The following is a 19595-nucleotide window of genomic DNA, read 5'->3' on the forward strand; positions in this document are numbered from 1 at the left end:
GAATAACCTTGAACTTCAGACCCTCCTACTTCCACTTCCCAAGTACTAGGATTGCAGGTGTGTACTTAACTTTGAAAAAATAATGCTTCAAGAGTTCCTTTTTCTCTTGGGTAGAAATTATGCCCCTCTTCATGTAGCCCCTGGAGAACGCGCCCACCACACCACCCCTCAGTGTCTTTCCTACTGGATCTGGGTTGTTTGAGGATGAACACATGAAAAGAACCTGCTGGGGGAAGTGGGGGGGGAGGAAGAGGAGGGAGAAGAGGAGGAGAGGAGAAGCAGACGAGGCAAAGGGAAGACTGTTTCCTAGGAGAGCTGAACTGCCCAAGAATAACTTGAGACTCAAGAAAATGTGGCTGGGTGTGGTGGTACCCAGGGGAGGAAGATCAAGAGAATGTGGCTAGCTTGGGCTACACTGTGAAAGTCTGTCTCAAATATCAATAAAATAATGAGGAGGAAGAGGAGGAAAAGAAGGAGGAGGAGGAGGAGGAGAAAGAGAAGAAGAAGAAGAAGGAGGAGGAGGAGAAGAAGAAGAAGGAGAAGGAGAAATGTGGCTTTCAGAACAGGGTAAGGGGTGGACACCAAACTGTCCTCATGAAGAAGAGGCCACTGTATCTATATCCCATTAACAGAGTTGTCTCCTTTGAACTCAATGCTGCCCACCAGCCAGGCCATTGCACCTCCTAGAGAGGATGTTGTGTCAGAGTAATTCCTTAGATGGAACAAGTTAGTCGACTTTCAAGTAAACTGTCACTAGTGCACCGTGGCCAGTGACCAGATTTAAATCCCATAGTAATGTCCGTCACCAACGTTTTAATAAGAGATGAACAGCGCAGCGCACATTTGGCTTCCTTGCAATGTGTCCATTGAGCAGTGACCAGTTTCCTCCGGCCTTTAATGGGGCCTGGCGGTCTCCTTCCTCCCACTGCGAGTTTCCTTCCTGAATTTCAGAAGGCGGCTCATGTGTTCCGGAATCTGGGAGGATGCGTGGACAGCCCCAAGACAGACCTACCTACATCTTATCCTTCCTCCTCCTCTCTCTCTGAAAGGGAGATCCTTGTGCCAGGACAGACTCCCAGGGCCTGCCTCTGTAGGGCCAGCATTGCCCTCGACAGAAAGAAAGCAGAGGCAGACCCAGAGGGGGCAACAGGTTCCTGGTCCCAGGACTTAGTGATGCTTTGCCCTAGAGATCCCTCCTCAACCCATGCTGCCACCCACACAGGGCAAAGTCTGGAAGCCTGAGTAAACTGGGACTCGCCGTCTAGTAGGGCTGAGCGGGGAGCCCAGAAAGGCCTTAACTGCTCCAGGAGCGACTCTGGCTTCAGCCTCCCCATCGCCAGGCCTCAGTCTCCAAGTCAGGGAATGGGTTAACAACTTTCTGCGTCTGCTGCCTGGCGGGTATGTAGCTCTCCCCAGAAATATCACTGGACCCTCTGCAGCCAGAAACAGAGACTCCACAAGGGGCCAACAGGGGCTACTTGGCTCAAATTCCAAAGCACTTTCATTGGCCAGTTTCTACCCCCGCAGGTTGTGGAGAGGCATCTAGAGGGGCCCAGCCAAGGTAGCAGCAGGGGGTGGGGGTGAGGGAGTCTCAGGCTCCAGAAGAGCTGCTCCAGCCAGACACTAGCTAGCTTGCCTTAATTCCAAAGAATTCCTGAGGCCAGGGTGCAGGAGAAACATAACTGGACAAAATGGCGGGCGTCCCAGGGGTCTGGGCGGAGACTATCTATGGAGACCTTTGGGCAGTGGCTCTCCAAGGGTATGACTGGGTAGCAATGTGACATCTGCTCAGCTGGCTCTGAGCACCCTGGGACCCTCCCTCACTAGCAGCTTCCCCATGCAGATCCACGGTGATGTGCAGCCCATCCCCCACCACAGAGAACCCCCTGGAGTGAATGCTGCCCCATCTTCCTGGGGCGCATGACCCTCGATGATGAACATGGTCAAACACAGTGAAGACACAAAACCCTGTCGGTCCACATCGCCCTCTCGGGGGTGGGGGGGAAGTTCTTGATGTCGGCAGTGACCATAAGTGGCCCAGCTGGGCTCTGCCAGCTCTCTAGGCTCCAAGCTCAACTCCCAGGGGTCACTACTCCTGAGAGCCAGAGTCCGACCTGGGGACACCTGCGCTGTTTGTCCCTCGGCCAACCATCTCTTGGCCCCACTCCCGGTGGCTGGACTCCTGCAGTGCTCGGCCTTTGGTCTCTATGGGCAGAAAGCAGGAGGCCACGCCAGCCAGGAGGCAGCAGCCACTGTAGACAGCCAGGGTCAGGTACACGGAAGATTCCAGCATCACCTGCAGGGGGAAGAGGAGGGGAGATGCAGAAAGATAATAACGGCTTCTCAGAGCTGTGGGCAGCACGTATGGCACGTATGGGAGCACTCCACCCCCACCCCCAAAAGCATAGTTCCATAGTCCTCGCTCTAAGAGGCTGAAGTAGGAAGGATTGCTTGAGTTCAAGGACAGCCTGGGCTACAGAGTAAGGCCCATCTGACTTAAGATTCCCCACATCGCCAGGCATAGTGGGTGCCATCACCCCAGCGCTCAGGAGCAAGAGGATCCTAAGTCCAAGTTCTTGCTAAACACATAGTAAGAGTCTGTGTCAAAAACCCAAACCAACCCAACAAAAAAATCCAAAGTCATTGCTATGGTCTAGCCTGTGCCAAACTCCCCATCTGATGACAAAGGTCAGATTTCGGACAGGTCAGAGCTCTGTGCTCTGTCCCCGGGGGATCGGTATAGAGTGAAGACATCTAAAGAGACACATGCTGTCCTCCCTTGGGCTATCAGATTCTTTTGAGACAACAGTTCTCCAGAACTGGGAATTGGGATTGTGCCAGAAGTCTTGTGCCAGGAGGAAGAGGAGGTAGTGGGAGCCTGGTGCAGGTCAGAAGGAGCCTGTGCTCTGGGAAGAGATGACACAGAGTTCCGAGGGCTTACAGACTACCTATCAGCTGGTGCTGGTGGGAAGAGACACAGTGTGACGAGGACCACTGAGCTGTGTGAACATCTTTGCCTCTCTCTGCTTAAACCTAAATCTCACATCAGGACCCCAATGATGGACTTGGGGGAGGTCATCGGACCCCTTTATTGGTTTCTCTCCCCAGCATGGCTGTGGTGAGTGCCTGTCTGCTTTTCTTCTCTCTCCATCTTTTTAGTCGGCACACTGAGGATAGCTTGTTAGGATCCAGGCTTTGGCCCTGACAACTCGGGGGGGGGGGGGGACATTAGATGTAGAATGGACAACAATGCTGAGGATGGATGTCAGCACCCCAATTTGCTGAACCACCCAGAACGAGTAAATCTGCACAGACAGATTGCTGTTTGCTAGGGGTGGGAGCGAGCCCTAACGGATAGAGGGGCTTGGGGTGTGGTCATGAGACTGCTTTGGAGGTAGACAGAGTAGGGTGCACAGCATTGAGAGTGTGCGGATGCCGCTGAATGATCTGTTAGAACACAGCCCCTTCCGGTGCTGTTGGGAAGACCCTCGGAGACCCAGCTCCACGCCTCTGCAGTTTCTTCCCCCAGAAATGAGGTAACTCACCCAGATCATTCAGAACGGGAGACAGACACCCGTTTCGTTCTATTGCAAACTGGCGTGCGTTGCTTGTTTATGGGGGTTGATAGCTTAGCCCCCGAACTCTGCTCTCAAGTCTTCCTCTTAAGCCTCCCCAAACTAGTTGGGACCACCTGGCCATGCTACCCCACCAGTGTATGCAAATTACTCTGAGTCCTTTCTTTTCTGCTCAGGGAAGACTGAGCAACTTTGAATATTATTCCAGGCTTGTCTGAGTCCCTGCCTGTTGGCCTTGGGCCTTTTATTCTTCCGAGACACTGTTCCCTCCTGGGGTCAGTTGCTGGGAAATGCTGTCCGATCTATAGTCACAGCCGGCTGCTACCTGGATCTGTATCTGGGGCAACACTTGCCTGAGCTATGAACGGAGTAATGAGAGCGCCCACTCTCGCCATGCCGCTGCAGGTGCCCAAACCCAGCGCCCTCGTCGCCGTGGGATACACCTGGAATGTCAGGGTGTTAGTCGCAGGTCATGGGAAACTCAGGAACTCCTCACCCCTTCCCGCCCAGTACTGATGGGGTAATGCCCGTGGGCAGGATGGGAGCCAGGCAAAGGAGCTAAGAGGTTCCTCCAAGGCAGCGAGCATGAGGTTGGCTGTGGGCAGGAGCCCATTTACCTCCTCAGGTTTTGTTGCTGGGAGGTATTCCACAATGGATTTTCTTGTTAACAATGATGGGGGAGGGGTGTGTACAGAGGGCCTGCCTGTCATGGTCTGTCATAACAGAAAACAAAAAAACCTATGCGAACAGTTCAATAGCAATGGATGGATACCATGTATGATACACGACACACAGTTAATTACTGATGTATGTGTAATTGCCTAAGCATATGCTTGATACTCAATACAAAATGAATGTAGTACGAAGGGATTAGCACTTCAGCTGTGTGTGTGTATGTGTGTGTGTGTGTATTTGTTTGTTTTTCTGCTGGAGAACTTAGGGAACCTGACAATGACCTCTTTCCGGCATGTGCGACTTCAGCCACATCTTATGCTCCTTCCGCTCCTCCCGAGCTATCAGAAGCAGGGCACAGAAGGGCGCACTGCACTTCCTGGATATGCTGCTGTGAGCAACTTTGTATGCTGTGTGCATCCGTGCGTGCTTGCATGCACTTAGTGGCCAGAAGAGGGCGTCAGAGCCTCCGGAACTGGAGTTATAGGCAATCGAGAACCGCCCAAAGAGGGTGCTGGGAACCAAACTCAGTTCTGTGTGTGTTCATAACCACTGAGCAATCTCTCCAGCTCCTAGTCTGGGTTCTCAAAGGCTACACAGAAACCTATCACTCAGCTGGATCATCGCCTATTTAATTGGTTCTTCATGATCACCTATAGCCTTCCAGTTGAGGTTTAACCAGGCTCAAAAAAAGAAAAAAAAAATTGTTTTCAGTACTGGGGATCAACTCCAGGGCATTGAGCAAGAAAGGCAAACACTTCGGCTCAGCTCTCAGCTCACCAACACCTAGGAAGGCTGTCTCCAGAAAGGTAGGATGTGAGCTGCCCTGAATTCCGTTCACTTTAGCTCTATGCTCTTAGGCAGCCTCTGGAACTCTTACTCTGAGCTTAAAGCTTGTATGAGCAGGAAAAAAAAAAAAAAAGAGGGGAGGGAGATACAGGTGCCCGGACCCAAGAACCACTGAAATTCTGGGCAGACAGCATCCTCACCCCACCCCCACCTTCATTCCGTCCCCAGGCTCCACCCCTACCCCATGCCCCGCCTCCTACTCCTCACCCCACCCCATGCCCTAGGCCCCACCTCCCACGCACCACCTTCCACTCCCCACGCCCCACCCCCACCCCACTCTCAGGCACCTCTCCTACCTCAGGCGTGTAAACATAGGCTGCTTGGAAGCCTCCAGAAATAAACGCTCTGGCGATGAACAGTAAGAGGGTTAGCACATTTCTGGGGAGGAGAAAACAGCAGGAGAGAGGTAGGGGATTGTTTTGTGTCTGATTCTCTCTGCCATCCCACCTTCCCTGGAAGAACTGACACCTGAGTCTGCAGAGGTCCCCCCACCCCACCCCATCCTGGCCAGCACACCTGCACAGACACACCCCAAGCACTGCCATTGAAGATCAGCTCTTGCAGATAATTGGTCTCCATCAGGCACGCCCCCGCTGACAGACTGGAATGCCTGTGGTCCACAGCTGGGGTTGACTGAAGTCCCCAGCTGAGCCTCAGCGACAGAGCCCAGGCCTTGGGTTGTAGCAGGACAGTATTTGTCATTTTTAGACTACCCCAGATCCCCTATCCTTGGCTCTACTGCTCTTCTTGATAACCCAGAATACCAACTCTTCACAGACCAAGTTCCAGCCCCACCAGTGGCCCACTGATTCCCAGTCGGGATTGATCTGGGGCCCCTCAGGGATCACGTGTATATTCAGGGGCTCTTAGGAGTTGGAAAAGTCGAGAAATGAGTCTTCAGTATAGGGCCTGTTTGAAACAAGGTATCTTTCCATCAGACAAATCACCTTTAACACAACCTCTGTGGCCACTTTGTACTCTGGACTCCTTATATGGAACTTAAAGCTTGTATGAGGCTAAGAATGGCCCCCACAGGCTTATATATTCAAATGCTGGGTCATTAGGGAGTGGCTCTACTTGAGAAGGATTAGGAGGTGTGGCCTTGACTTCAAAAGTACAAAGCCTAGTCTTGCTTTCTCTTCCTGCTGCCAGCAGATGGAATGTAGAACGCTCAGCTCCTTCTCCAGCACCATGCCTGCCTGCCTGCCTGCCTGCCTGCCGCCATGTTTCCTGCCAGGATGATAATGGACTAAATCTCTGAAACTGTCAGCCAGCCCCAATTAAACTTTAACTCTAACCTTGAGGTTCTTAGAGACACATGGTCCCTTGCTGCCCTGGGCAGAGGCTTTGACCTTGAGCCTGACCCTCTGGCCCATCACGAGGTACCATGAGCCTAACTTAGTCCTGGTGAGGGTCTGGGGGCAGGGGTCCTCCTGACACCCACCTTCCAATGCAGATGAACAGCAGGAGGCTGCAGAGGGAGAAGATGATGAAACACAGAGCCATGGTCTTCTTGCGGCCCAGGCGGTCGATGACCCACAGAGTCACAAGGACACCTGCCAGGAGAGTAGGATGAGGTAGCCCAGCTGCTTCCTAATGACCCAACTCATGCCATCCTCTGCCCCTGAGAGTGGACCAGCCTGGAGAATCCATTAGCCCCAGGTTCTGGTCCAACTCAGCTTTCAGACATTCAGACTCTGGGCCAATGCCTGCTGCATCTCTGTGGGATTTGGTGAAGGGGACCTGGGAAGAGGCCACCCCCAGTTGCTGTGATTTACTCAGAGCAACCAGCAGACAAGTGTGTACTGTTTTAGGTCTCTAAGGGAAAGGATCATGGGTTAAAAGGCTACTGATACAGGCATTGACAGGAGCCTCAAGGATGGTGTCTGCTGCAACCAGGCAGCAGAACACCAGGGCTGAGACTCATACCTAGTTAGATCTAAGTCTTCTTGTTAATACTGAGTTGCCTTGTAACCTGGAGCTGGTCTTCTCTGAGCCTTGGTTTCTTTATCTATGTATGGTACTAGTAAAATGGTGCATCCTATTTCCATAGAGACAGCACAGCTTAGTACTTTTAATTGGTATATAATATAATATATTATTATTATATGATAATAATAATAATCATATTTTGAGAATATATTTATATATCTATTATTCGTCAAAGGGTCTTCTAAATTAAATACCATTGGCCACCTTTGATCCCAGCATTCAGGGTGTTGAGACAGGAAGATCTCTGTGATGTTGAGGCTGCCCTGGTCTACATAGTGAGTTTCAGGGTAGCCAAGACCACACAGTGAGACCTAGTCTCAAAAAGATAAAAGAAGCCAGGCAGTGGTGGTGCATGCCTTTCATCCCAGCACTCCGGAAGCAGAGTTCTGGTGGATCTCTGTGAGTTCGAGGCCAGCCTGCTGTACAGAGTGAGTTCCAGGATAACAAAGGCTACACAGAGAAACCCTGTCTCAAAAACAAACAAACAAATAAATAAAAAATGTTAGCAGAGCCCTATTTACCCACATTTAATTATTGCTTATTGGGTGTCAGGATCTATTCTAGAAAGGTGATGTGTGTTCTGAACAAAAGGAAACATAACAAGAAACAAAGAGTCTACATTTCAAAGCCGTCATGTCATGGGAAGCTAAAACCATCAAACAGGTGCTCTCCCTTCCTGATTCTACTGAGGGAGACATTTTAGAGTGGCTGTCAGTGGCACAGTTCTGAGCTCTGCCAGCAATTGGGACATTCAGTGTCTTAGGCAGATTCCTACATGGCCCTGGGACGAAGGTGTAAGTTCAAGGTGTTGTCTGTGGAGGTGACCCAGGCAAGATGGTGTATTGAGGACTCTGCCTGGCTTTGGGTGAGCAGAGAATAGTGAATGTGGAAAAATGGGAAGTGGTAGGAGGAGCCAAAGTGATGTTGGACTCCTTTCATTCCTTTTAATAGCATTGGTTCAGCACAGGATCTGAAATTGTCCTTCTCGGATGGGGAGGAAGCGGGGAATAAAGAAGGGAGGGAGGGAGGAAGCAGGGAGGAGGGAGAGGAAGGGAGGGAGGAGGCAGGGAGGAGAGAGAGGAAGGGAGGAAGGATGTTTAAGTTTGGAAGTTTGATGCCCCCCTTCCCACATATGTGGCATTTTCCAGTACATCTGGTGATTGGGGGAGGGTCCTCCGTGGCTCCGTCTCTCTACAAGACCTCAGCTGCTCCTTTGCTCTAGGCTACCCCTTCAGAATTGTTTATACAACAGCTTTCAGGAGCAAGGACATTGTCCCTCTGGAGCAATGACAGAGGACCTGGCAGCCGGTTACAAAGTCCTGTGCTGCTTCTTAAGCGCGAGGTTCCTTGGTGTCCTAGTTTTTTGGACATGGTTTGAGGGTGTGTGGCTAGGAATCACGTGCTTGGTCCTCAGTGTAGTGATGTCAAGATGGATAGTGGCTTCTTGTCGCTCCTTCCATGGGCCCTCTCTGCCATGCTACCTTCCATTAGGAGGTACTGGCCAGAGCAGAGCCAATGCTGGTTTCAGACCTGAGCACTAAGTCCACTTCTTTGTAAAGTACCTAACCTCAGGCATTTTGTTATAGTAACAGGAAAGAGTCCTGCACCGAAGGGGGGTGGGCGCCTCAACAGATCTTCTAGCTGCATCTTCCTTATCATGGATGCCTACTGCCCTTGCTACAGTGTCGAGCTGCAGTAAGGTTCTGTACACTGCCTTAGTCTTGCAACTGTGTGGCTGTTTGCTGCCACAGCCCAGGAGGTAGCCTGCATGCAGAGTCCTACCCTCCTGTCTCCACTGTTTTGTTTTGTTTTGTTTTGTTTTTTGTAATATGTAGCAAAGGGACATACTTATTTTGAATCCTGAACAGAGAGCCAGTTTCTCTGGCCTAGCCTCACCTGGGAACTCGGACAGGGTGGTCCACAGCAGGTCCATGTAATCCTCTTTGCTCAGGTACTCACAGGCCAAGCTGCATTTGGCTTCCACTGCCTTCTTCCGGCTGGAGACTAGGGTGGAGAGAGAGAGAGGGGCAGGGATGGTCGGTCACACGGTTCTGCACAGCAGTTTCCTGGCTCCTGTCCCTTCTTGCCTGTGAACGATGGGCTGGGTAGCCAACCGTAAAGAATTCCAGTCTCCAGGGTTAGGGGGTTGCGATGCTGTGAAGACAGGCTCAGGGAAGCGCCCCGAGCAGAAGACACAGCACTAGCGTGACCTCTGTGAACCTTGCTTCTGCCCACTAGTGAATTTTTATGCATTTTCTCCCATTTTGAGGTAGGCTGTGTTGGCCTAGAGAGCAGAGAGATGGACTGCCTAGTGGCCAATGGAATCCCAGGGCTGTGTTACATCAGACAGACAGACAGACAGACACACACACACACACACACACACACACACGCTAACACAGGCAGTACACACTAAGGTGACTACTGGTTTCTCCCATGTGATAATGAGCCTTCTGTATAATTAGCATCCCCAAATTGCCTGCTCCCACCACACCACGAATTGTCATCTGGGAAACCCAACCCCACAGAAAGACAACGAAGATGTCTATTAAAGCCTCTTCCAGGGAGAGTCTGACCGGGTCCTGAGATTCTTGCTCTTCCCCTCCCGGGACCTCATCTCCTGAGTAAGCCTCTCCACTAAAATATACCCATAAAACAAGGAGCCAGAAATCCACCCGTGTGGCTGTGGCGCTTCTGTCTCTTGAGAACCCACACCCACCCTGGGGGATGTGCCCATGTCCCTAATCCCCATGTCCAACACAATCATCCTGAAATACCTTACAGCACTAACAAGATCCAGGCTTCACCAGACCTCCTGGGATGCTACCCCCACCCCATCCCCGCCAGCACCCAGTCACTGGACCCCCCACTGTTTATCCCAGGAAATCTCTAGCTGGATGAAGGGAACATTTCCCTACAACTGATGCATAAAAAAAGTATTTATATGCATGCACACACATGTATAGGACACATACACGCATTCTCTCTCTCTCTCTCTCTCTCTCTCTCTCTCTCTCTCTCTCTCTCTCTCTCTCTCTCTTTCTCTCTCTGTCACACACACACTTGCATCTCTTGTATGGGGTTGCTTCCCTGCTAGGCTACACTAGAACTGCTTAACCCTCAAAGCCCCCTGGAAACTAGAAACATTTACTGTGTGGCTCTTTGACAGAAAGAGCCAGCCAACTGCCGCTGCCTTCTGACGGCGCAGTGGGGCCTCTGATTGGCTCAAATGTCCACTACCTGAGGATTGTCCCCTCTGCTCAGTCAGTTACCCCACCCCCACCCCACCCCCAACCAGATCTGCAACTGGGCATTTCTGCAGGGCTTAGCTCTGCTACTCATTAAACATCCCCAGTTAGCGCGGACAGTACTGTCTCTTCAAATTCGTATACCAGTCAGATCTTTCATGAGTGAATGATTGGATGAATTGTGCGAGATACTGAACCTGGGGCCTCATGTCTAAGTCATGCTTTACCACTGGGGTCCCTTCCCATCACCCAGTGTATAAAACTACCGTCCACAAGCCCACAGGTAGGGTGAGTGGGCAAACCCTGGAGAAACTTGGTTCCTTTATCTTCTGCCTTGACTTCAGTAACAGAGTTTCAGTGTTGCCTTCAAAACAGAACTGACCAGAAGGCTGAACACTGGCGGGGTGGGCGCACCGCATCAATGTATCCTGTGATTCCTACTTCATAGTGCAACCCTCTGGGGAGCTTTTAAACCTGACCAATGTGTGGGCTTCCCCCATGCTGACTGAACTGCTCTGGAGGTTTAAATGGCTCTGGTGCTATGTCAGAGTTCCCAGGTGATGGGTGTGGACGGCTGGTAGTGTGCTTGTCCAGGAGAGAGGCTCTAGGTTCCACCCTACGTGGAGAATTCCCCTGTGGGGCAGGGATGGAGCTCAGCTCTGACTGATTCATTCCCACGGGCAAAGGGCACATCAGCCACTTGCCCAGCCATCACACGCAGGAACCCGGGAACCATGCTTTGGGCCCTTTGGGGATAAAGGGGCCTTGGGAAGATTATTTCAGCTGTGTTTAGTGACTCTTCTTCGAAGCTGTTAGTGAAAGATGAATCAGGAGACTCCAAGGCTAAGATAGTCCAGTGTTTGGGAAATCTTCTGTAGACAAGCTCCAAACTGCTGAGTTTCTGACCAACCAGGAGCTCCCAGGAGGGACTCCAGGACACTCTACTGACCTATCCAAGCTAGGAGCCCTTTCTTGTCACACTTGTGTGTGAAGCTGGTGCCCATGTTCCTGGGAACTGCGGCTCCTGTCTGAGTTCCAGCCTGGCTCCTGCATCATATCGGGCCCCAGGGATAAGCGACAGAATCTAACCCATGGGATTTATGGAAACATAGTACATTCTGTTTTGTAGAATGAAATGTCTTCAATTTTACAGTTGCTCTTTCTTTCTTCCTTTCTTTCTGTTTTTGTTTGTTTGTTTGTTTGTTTGTTTGTGTTGAGGGGGGCTTGTTTCGAGACAGGGTTTCTCTGTGTAACCCTGGCTGTCTTGGCACTTACTCTGTAGACCAGGCTGGCCTCAAACTCACAGAGATCCACCTGCCTCTGCCTCCTAATTGCTGGGATTAAAGGTGAGCACCACCACTGCCTGGCCCTACAACTGCTCTTAGAAAACCCAATAGAAGCTGGGCATGGTAGCTTCTGTGTGTTCCAGGCCAGCCTGGTCTATGTAGAGAGTTCCGGGCTAGCCAGGGCTACATAGTGAGACCATATCTAAAAAGCATATAAAGCCCACCAGGGAGCTAGGCATGGTGGTTCATTCCTGTAACCCAGCTTTACCTAAGCATGGACTGCATGCTGATAATCCCAGCGCTAAGAAGACTCAGGCAGGAGCCTGATGAGTTGGAGGCCAGCCTCTGCCTTAAAAACAAAACAAAAATTCGGTATTTTATTTATTTAGCTATTTTTTTTTTTGTGGTGGGGAATGGACCCAGGGCCTTACACGTGCTAACTGGGGGTGCCCCCTTTGCTCTTAGAGTGGGTTCTCCTTGGTGGAGTGCAAGCAGATTATTCTCTCGTCAAGTGAGCTTTATCAGAGATGCCTCTGGCTATCCGTACACTCTGCTCACTCCAGAGCCCGAGCCCTGACAGGGTGGGACGGGTGGGGCACATGCCAACTCTGTCATCACCAAGTTGCCCAGAGTCTCCGGAACTTGGAATGCATGCCGGGACCATGAGGGCAGTAGCTTGTAGGGGATCGAGTGTGGCTGCTCGTGGGGTGGGGGCAGTGAAGGTGGGGGGGGAAGTAATACTTACTGCTGCAGACGTCTCCTGCCTGGAAGAGTTCCGTGGTGAGCAGAACCAAGCCGTAGTAAGAGAAGGCATTGGAGAACCTGCAGAGAGCAAGTGAGCACAGAGATGTCAGAGACATCCAGGCATCCGGGAGGGTCTGCTCCTTCCTTCCCTGGTCTTGCCAGAGATCTTTCTATGAACCATTCTGATGGGATGATTCTGTGTTGTTGGAAGGACCGAGTCAGACAGGGTGACATTCCCAGTGGCGCACACAGGGCCTTCTTTCTGGGCTGGCCCGAGGGAGTGAACAGGATTTTTTTTTTTTTTTTGAATTTCACAGTGTGGCACCACATTGTCATTCCTGCATGGAATCTGCATGCAGGGTGCACAGATCCAGAACACTCATAAGACAGCCACTCGGGGACTCAGATACAACCACAGGCCGAAGGTGAATTTCACTCGTGGTTATAGTGATGGTGGCAAGCAGCAGCTTCTCTGGTTCAGTCAGCCTGACTAAAGCAGAGCTGTTCTGATTGGCTAAAAACATTCCCATCATCCGTGACATCTCTTTCCTTTAGCCCAACCTGTGTTCTTGGCCACTGTAACTTCAAGCACAGCATTGCTATAAGATGTTACGTGGAAATGTCAGACGCAGAAGGTGGAGGAATCCTCGCTTGGTTCATGGTGGTGATACGTCCATTCTCTACCGTGGCCTTTCTTTTCTTTTTCTTTTCTTTTTCCTTTTCTTCTCTTCTCTTTTCTTTTCTTTTCTTTTCTTTTCTTTTCTTTTCTTTTCTTTTCTTTTCTTTTCCTTTCCCTTCCTTTCCCTTCCCTTCCCTTCCCTTTTCCCTTTTCCCTTTTCCCTTTTCCCTTTTCCCTTTTCCCTTTTCCCTTTTCCCTTTTCCCTTTTCCCTTTTCCCTTTTCCCTTTTCCCTTTTCCCTTTTCCCTTTTCCCTTCCCTTCCCTTCCCTTTCTCTTTCTTTCTTTCTTCCTTCCTTTCTTTCTTTCTTTCTTTCTTTCTTTCTTCCTTTCTTTCTTTAGACAGGGTTTCTCTGTGTAGCCCTGGCTGTCCTGGAACTCACTTTGTAGACCAGGCTGACCTTGAACTCAGAAATCTGCCTGCCTCTGCTCATTTGGTCAGATCTGAGAACTGAGCCTCCGAGTGCCATGGGATGTAAACCAACACTCAGTGGTGGCTCAACATGGGGAAATAGAAACAAGAGTTGCCAGAAGCAAACAAATAAACAAACTACTGTGCTGAAGATCTGCAAGGTTGACAGGCTGATATGGAAAGCCAGAATTATCCTAAGCTATCTGAATAGCCATGTGCTTGCCCACTACCTGCATCTGACCCAACATTCTCACAACTGTCAAGTAAAACCATTGCAATGAATTAACTCAGGGGACCACTTGCTTCTACCAATTAGTAGATTGATAGGAAGATAGATAGACAGATGATAGATGGATAGTTATATAGACAGACAGAAGATGATAGATTGATGATAGATAGATAGATAGAGAGATAGAGAGATAGAGAGATAGAGAGATGAATAGATGATAGATAAATAGATGATACATGATATATAGATAGATGACAGATAGATGATATATATAGATAGATGATAGATACATAGATAGAGAATAGATATAAATACATAGATATATAGATAGATGATAGATAGATAGATAGATAGATAGATAGATAGATAGATAGATGGGAAAAAAGCTAAGAATGCCATCAGATTGCAGTAACTGCTACTGGGAGACTTGGCAAATACCCTGACTTATGGCTTTCCTATTTTTGTGACTGTATTTCTTTATTTAACCACTTCCACATGGGGCCACGTTATATTTGCTTCTGAATAAACTGTATTCTCTTGGAGGTAAGAGCTGGGTTTAACATGGACAGGATTAAAATTAGCCTCTCACAAACGGCTTTTGGGATTCAAAGTCCAAGTGAATTACAGATTCTTTAAATATTACTTAGTTTCTTTTGAATTATAGATTCTTAAATTCTAGATTTTAGTTCTGTCCAGTGCCCCCCTTTCTAAAATCCACACAGATGCCACTTTGTACCGGGCACACAGCAGGTGTCTAATAAGTGCTCGGTGAATGGCTTTGGCGCTTAGGGATGCAGAGGCAGAACTCAAGGCTGCCTCTGTGCTTAGCAAAGTCTTTCTTCCCTCGTCCCTGTAATTGACCACGCTGGGAACACCTCTCCTCTAATCAGTGCCTCTGTTCAAAGGTGAAAGGAACGCTTGGAAGGAGGTTAAAAATAGAACACAAATCGTCCAGCCACCCAGCCCATGGCTGCAAGCTAGATCTGCTGGGGGGGGGGGGAGATGGAGGGAGAGATGGGGGGGACGGGGGGGGGGAGAGGAAGAGGGGGGAATGAAATTGGACTTTGGACTTGCTGCAAAGAGAAAACTAATCACTCTCTGTGTCTGCCCCCCTTCCAGTCTCCTCCCATGGCTGTCACTTAAGAAAAATTAAACTGGGGGATTCTGAGAATGGCCATGTTGGCCACAGCTTGGTTTTCAAGGATGGGCTGTGTACCACCAGTGGTAGCCAAGGCAACAGGTCCAGAAGGGAAGGCCCTGGCTGCAGTAGACAGTGACTTCTTGCAGAAAGGTCCCTTGGGAGTTTTCTTCCACTTTCTTTGGTTTCATCAACCCCATCATGTGGTCCAGGCTCCTGGACCCTCAACCCAGCTGCCCCATCTCTCTGCTACACAGGTTTTGTGCAGCCTTCCTGTATCTTTACTGTATCTACCTTAGAGAGCATCGTTAGGGATGGCTGGCAACGCGTTTTCTTGAAATTCAGAGACAGAAACGTCTCCTTTAAAAGCTACTTATCTGAGAGGCCCCACGTCAAGTTTAAAACACGAAGAAGTGAACAGATCTTGTGGTACCCGGATGCGGATGGATCAGTTGTGTGGTACTGACAGCCTAATCTCAACATTCTACAAGCAGAGGCCAGATCTTCATAGCAAGCCGCCTAGCTTCAAGTGAGAGACACTGCCTTGATTTGTAAGATTGTGAGAGACTGTGACAAATGCCTGATGTCATCATTTTTGGCCCTCCCATCTACACATATTCATACACGCATGTGCAAACATTTGTGCACGCACACATGCACGCAAGATAAGTAAGTCTCAAAGTCCCAATCGATCAAGTCTGGTGGCTGAGCTCACAGCGGGCAGCCCCAGCAGTTCCTAACAGTGTGTGGTGGGAGGGCCTCTCGGTGGGAGGGGCTCTCGGTAGGAGGGGTCATGATGGGAGTGGCTCACAGTGGGCAGCCAGCAGCTCTCACCATATAAACCACAGCAGCAGAGTTGTCCAACGAAAGTGGGGTGTGAAAAGGTCCCTCATTTTGCCTCGGTCTTCCTGTTTCAAGACAAGGATATATGGGTTATTGTCTAGCCTCCAGTGCATAGGACTCCGCTGGAGCCTGGTGTACACACACATACAAACACACACACACACACACACTTACACGCAGAGACACACAAATACACATACACAGAGATATACAGATACAGACACAAACATACACAGACATAGACACACAGATATGCACACACACATAGATACACGATACACAGACACACAAACACATACATACACACAAACACACACACACAGACAGACCCACAGACACACACACAGACACTGACCTGTCTGGAGATGATAAGCTTTCCCAGAGGCATGGGGGCTCCATTTTCCGTTGCAATCCGCTTTAAAGTAGCGATTGCCTTTTCCTGGTTCCCGGACAGCACATCGTACCTAGCACTCTCTGGCAGCCACTGGGAGTGGGGGAACAGGAGACCCAGGGTGTGGCTGGTCAGTATAGGACAGAGCACGCCCTCCTGGCCACCTTCTCTCATTTGTGTGGGCTTCTTTAAGCAGCAAGTCTCTGGGGTGAGAGACCTGGCTTTGAACAGAGTCCTCTGTAAGGTACTGGGTTATAGGACCCACTTCCCTCTGATTCCTCCTCGTTCAGGTGTTTACAGGGTTAAACGGGGTAACAAAAGCATGAAGCTGTCATCACCACTGTGGTTGCTTTTAGAGTTCTGGGGTCAGGTGGAGCAAATGAAGACCACCATTTCAAAAAATCTCCCCCTCAAGCCAGGGAGTGGGGGCGCATGCCTTTACCCCCAGCACTTGGGAGGCAGAGGCAGGTGGATCTCTATGAGTCTAGCCTGGTCTACAGAGTGAGTTCCAGATCAGCCAGGGCTACACAGAGAAATCCTGTCTCAAAGAAAAAAAAAAGTGACAACTTTAGACATACTTACGAAGCACAGAACAGCGAAGAGTAGTAGTGGAGCGGCCGAGAGCAGGAGCAGCCAGCGCCAGCCCAGGCTGGGCATCACAAACACAGCCAGAAGCACCTCGAACACGGTCCCTATGGCCCAGAAGACCTAGCATGGGAGAGTGAGAGTCAGTGGCAGGGTAGTGTGGTCCATACAGGTAGTGTGGGGTACGGTGGACGGGATTGGCGCATCCTGCTGTCGCCCCTCCCACGCTGCTCACGTAATACCCACGCAGCACCGCACAACAGGACACCACAGCGAAGCAGGAGGGAAGGATCAGTAGTCTGTGTCACAGGTATGGCAGGGGGCATGCAAGGGACTTTGAATTCTTTGGATGTTTTTTCCTAACCATTTTAGGTATGCACTGATATCGAGCACGTCCCGCCGGTCCTGCGGCCACCAATGCAGTGGACCACCAGCGGTCATTCTGTGAAAGGAAACTCTCTCCACGACAGTCAGCCCCGACTCTGCCCAGCCCCAACTCCCTGGAAGTCTCTGTGTTTTTCTCGTTGTCCTTTTTAAAAAGCTTTCGAGACAGGGTCTGGCTATGCAGCCCAGCCTAGATTTGAACTTGAGATCCTCCTGCCTCAGCCTCCCAAGTGTTGGGATGATGGGCGTGTTTAAAGATGCCTGTCCTGTCATTTTGATTTTGCTTTATTCTGACCACCTGCTTAGCAGAATCACATGGCACTTGTCCTTTATGTCTGGATTTCTTCAAACATAATGTCCTGGTGGCTCATGGACACTGTAGCTTGTTATAGTTTCCTGCCTTTTGAAGGTGTGATGCTACTATTACATATTGATATACCACATCTTCCCTGTGTGTGTATGGACTGACGGACAGGAGAGCTTCCATGGAGAGGGAATCTTGTGTGCAATGTATGCAAGTTTCACCTGTCAATAAAAAAAGCCTCTGGTCAATGAGCTGAGGCAGGCTTAGAAGGTGGGGCATCCGGCAGAGAGGGGGTGGGGCATTCTGGGAAATAGGTGCAGATGACAGAGGAAGACCGGTGTATGAAACTGAGGACCAGGTCACATGGCAGGCCGTAGAACAGAGCAATGATTCAGTTATGGGGTAGTCAGGGAAGGAGCCAAGGCATTTGGCCTAGGTGTTTATTCATAGGTAAGATGTCTCAGAGTCATTATCTCTGGAAACTTGGGCGTGGGTAGAAAGCCCTGGTTAGACTTCCGTTCTCTCTGCACATGACTATACATATTGTCTACTTTTGTCTTTTGTCTCCTGACATCAGCTTTCCTTCCCCACAGGCTCAGTCTCCACCCCTAGGGTCACCTCTCTCTCACACAGGCTCAGTATCCACCCTTAGGGTCACCTCTCCCTCACACAGGCTCAGTATCCATCCTTGGGGTCACCTCTCCCTCACACAGGCTCAGTATCCATCCTTGGGGTCACCTCTCCCTCACACAGGCTCAGTATCCATCCTTAGGGTCATCTCTCCCTCACACAGGCTCAGTATCCATCCTTAGGGTCATTTCTTCTTTTCACAGGCTCAGTATCCATTCTTGGGGTCATTTCTTCCTTATCCCCCAGGTTATTCTCCTTCCCCACCTACACCCACACACATACACACACACACACATACACACACCCACACACACCCACTAGGTTCCCTGCCTGTGGCTTCCCACTATGTTCTGCTAATAGAGAGTCCAGGGGATGAGAGGGAAGCCAGGGTGGAGGAGAAACCAGGACTGACTTACTGCCCTGCCTCCTCCCCTGCAGGGTGGTCTCTGCAGAGGGTCTGGGCTGCCCTTGGACCCTCCTGGTCCTTCTGGAGTGGGCTTGGTGACAGAAACTTCACTACTGTTGTTGTTTTAAAATCACAATTGTTTCTTTCTTTGCTGAGGGGGTGGTGGGAGTCACAATTGGAGAATTTTAGGGTGAAGTAGTTCTCCCCTTACATAACATGTAAGGAGACACAAAGTGTGATCACGTGGCAGAACAGGCACTGGTATGCCGAGAATCCTCTGCAGTCCCTGTATGGCTGGGCCTGACAGCTACAGAGTGAGTTCAAGACCAACCTGGGCAATTTTTCAAGACTGTGTCTTGAAATAGAAAGGACAAAAAAGGGCAGGGATATAGCTCAGTAGTAGAGCACCCACCCAGCATGTGTGAGAGCCTAGATCAGTGGTTCTCAACCTCTGGGTCATGACCCCTCTGTGGGGGTCAAAAGACCCTTCCCCTGGGGTCATATATATCAGATATCCTGCATATCAGACATTTACATTTCTATTCATAGCAGTGGCAAAATTACAGTTATGAAGTAGCAATGAAATAATTTATGGTTGGTAGTCACCATAGCATGAGGAACTGTACGAGAGGATACAGTTAGGAAGGTTGGGAACCACTGTCCTAGATCAACCTCCAATTGAAGAAAGACAGGGAGAAGGTGGGAGAGATGGCTCAGTAGTTAAAAGCACTAGCTGCTCTTGTAGAAGTCCTAAGTTCAATTCCCAGTAACCATAGGGTGGTTCACAACCAATGGAAAACAGTGTCCTCTTCTGGTGCATCTGGAGATAGCAACAGTGTACCCACATACATTAAATAAGTAATTAGAAGAAGAAAAGAAAGGGAGGAAGAAAGAGGGAAGGAGGACAAAGCATTTATACTATATATACATGTGCATAATTTTCAATTGAGTCTTTGTGAGCCTGTGGCTACATACATTTGAAAGCTGCTTCACAGTCAGTAAGAATTCCTGGGAGACCTGTCACCCCCTCCTTACCTCAATCAGCAAAATGCACTTGGCTCTGGCCTTCATGGGAAGGAACTCGGCGTACAGCGTCACCCTAGGTAAGTGAAGAGACAGGGGTTAAAGAGTGGGAAGATGACAGATTCTGAGTTCCCTCCCTCCAAAAGTGATCCGTGGATTCCTACGTTGGAATTTCCTGGTATCGTGGCTGAAGTCAGAAATTCAACCA

At 49.9% G+C, this 19595-nt stretch overlaps 1 protein-coding gene across 2 annotated transcripts in view; it reads right to left on the bottom strand.

The window, feature by feature from the left end:
• Positions 1-744: 744 nt before the first annotated feature.
• Svop (SV2 related protein) overlaps positions 745-19595 on the bottom strand; it is a 64468-nt gene continuing 45617 nt past the window's right edge. For both annotated transcript variants that reach the window (NM_026805.1, NM_001359214.1), the window contains 10 exons: positions 19400-19463; positions 16638-16763; positions 16020-16148; positions 15656-15729; positions 12368-12444; positions 8985-9092; positions 6541-6652; positions 5393-5474; positions 3929-4018; positions 745-2296 (listed from right to left, as the gene is read on the bottom strand). In NM_026805.1, the coding sequence (NP_081081.1) occupies positions 2090-2296; positions 3929-4018; positions 5393-5474; positions 6541-6652; positions 8985-9092; positions 12368-12444; positions 15656-15729; positions 16020-16148; positions 16638-16763; positions 19400-19463 (1069 nt within the window). In that variant the 3' untranslated portion in view covers positions 745-2089. The remainder of the gene's footprint in view (positions 2297-3928; positions 4019-5392; positions 5475-6540; positions 6653-8984; positions 9093-12367; positions 12445-15655; positions 15730-16019; positions 16149-16637; positions 16764-19399; positions 19464-19595) is intronic.

Source organism: Mus musculus, chromosome 5, assembly GCF_000001635.26.
Source record: "Mus musculus strain C57BL/6J chromosome 5, GRCm38.p6 C57BL/6J".
In the NCBI taxonomy this organism is placed as follows: domain Eukaryota; kingdom Metazoa; phylum Chordata; class Mammalia; order Rodentia; family Muridae; genus Mus; species Mus musculus.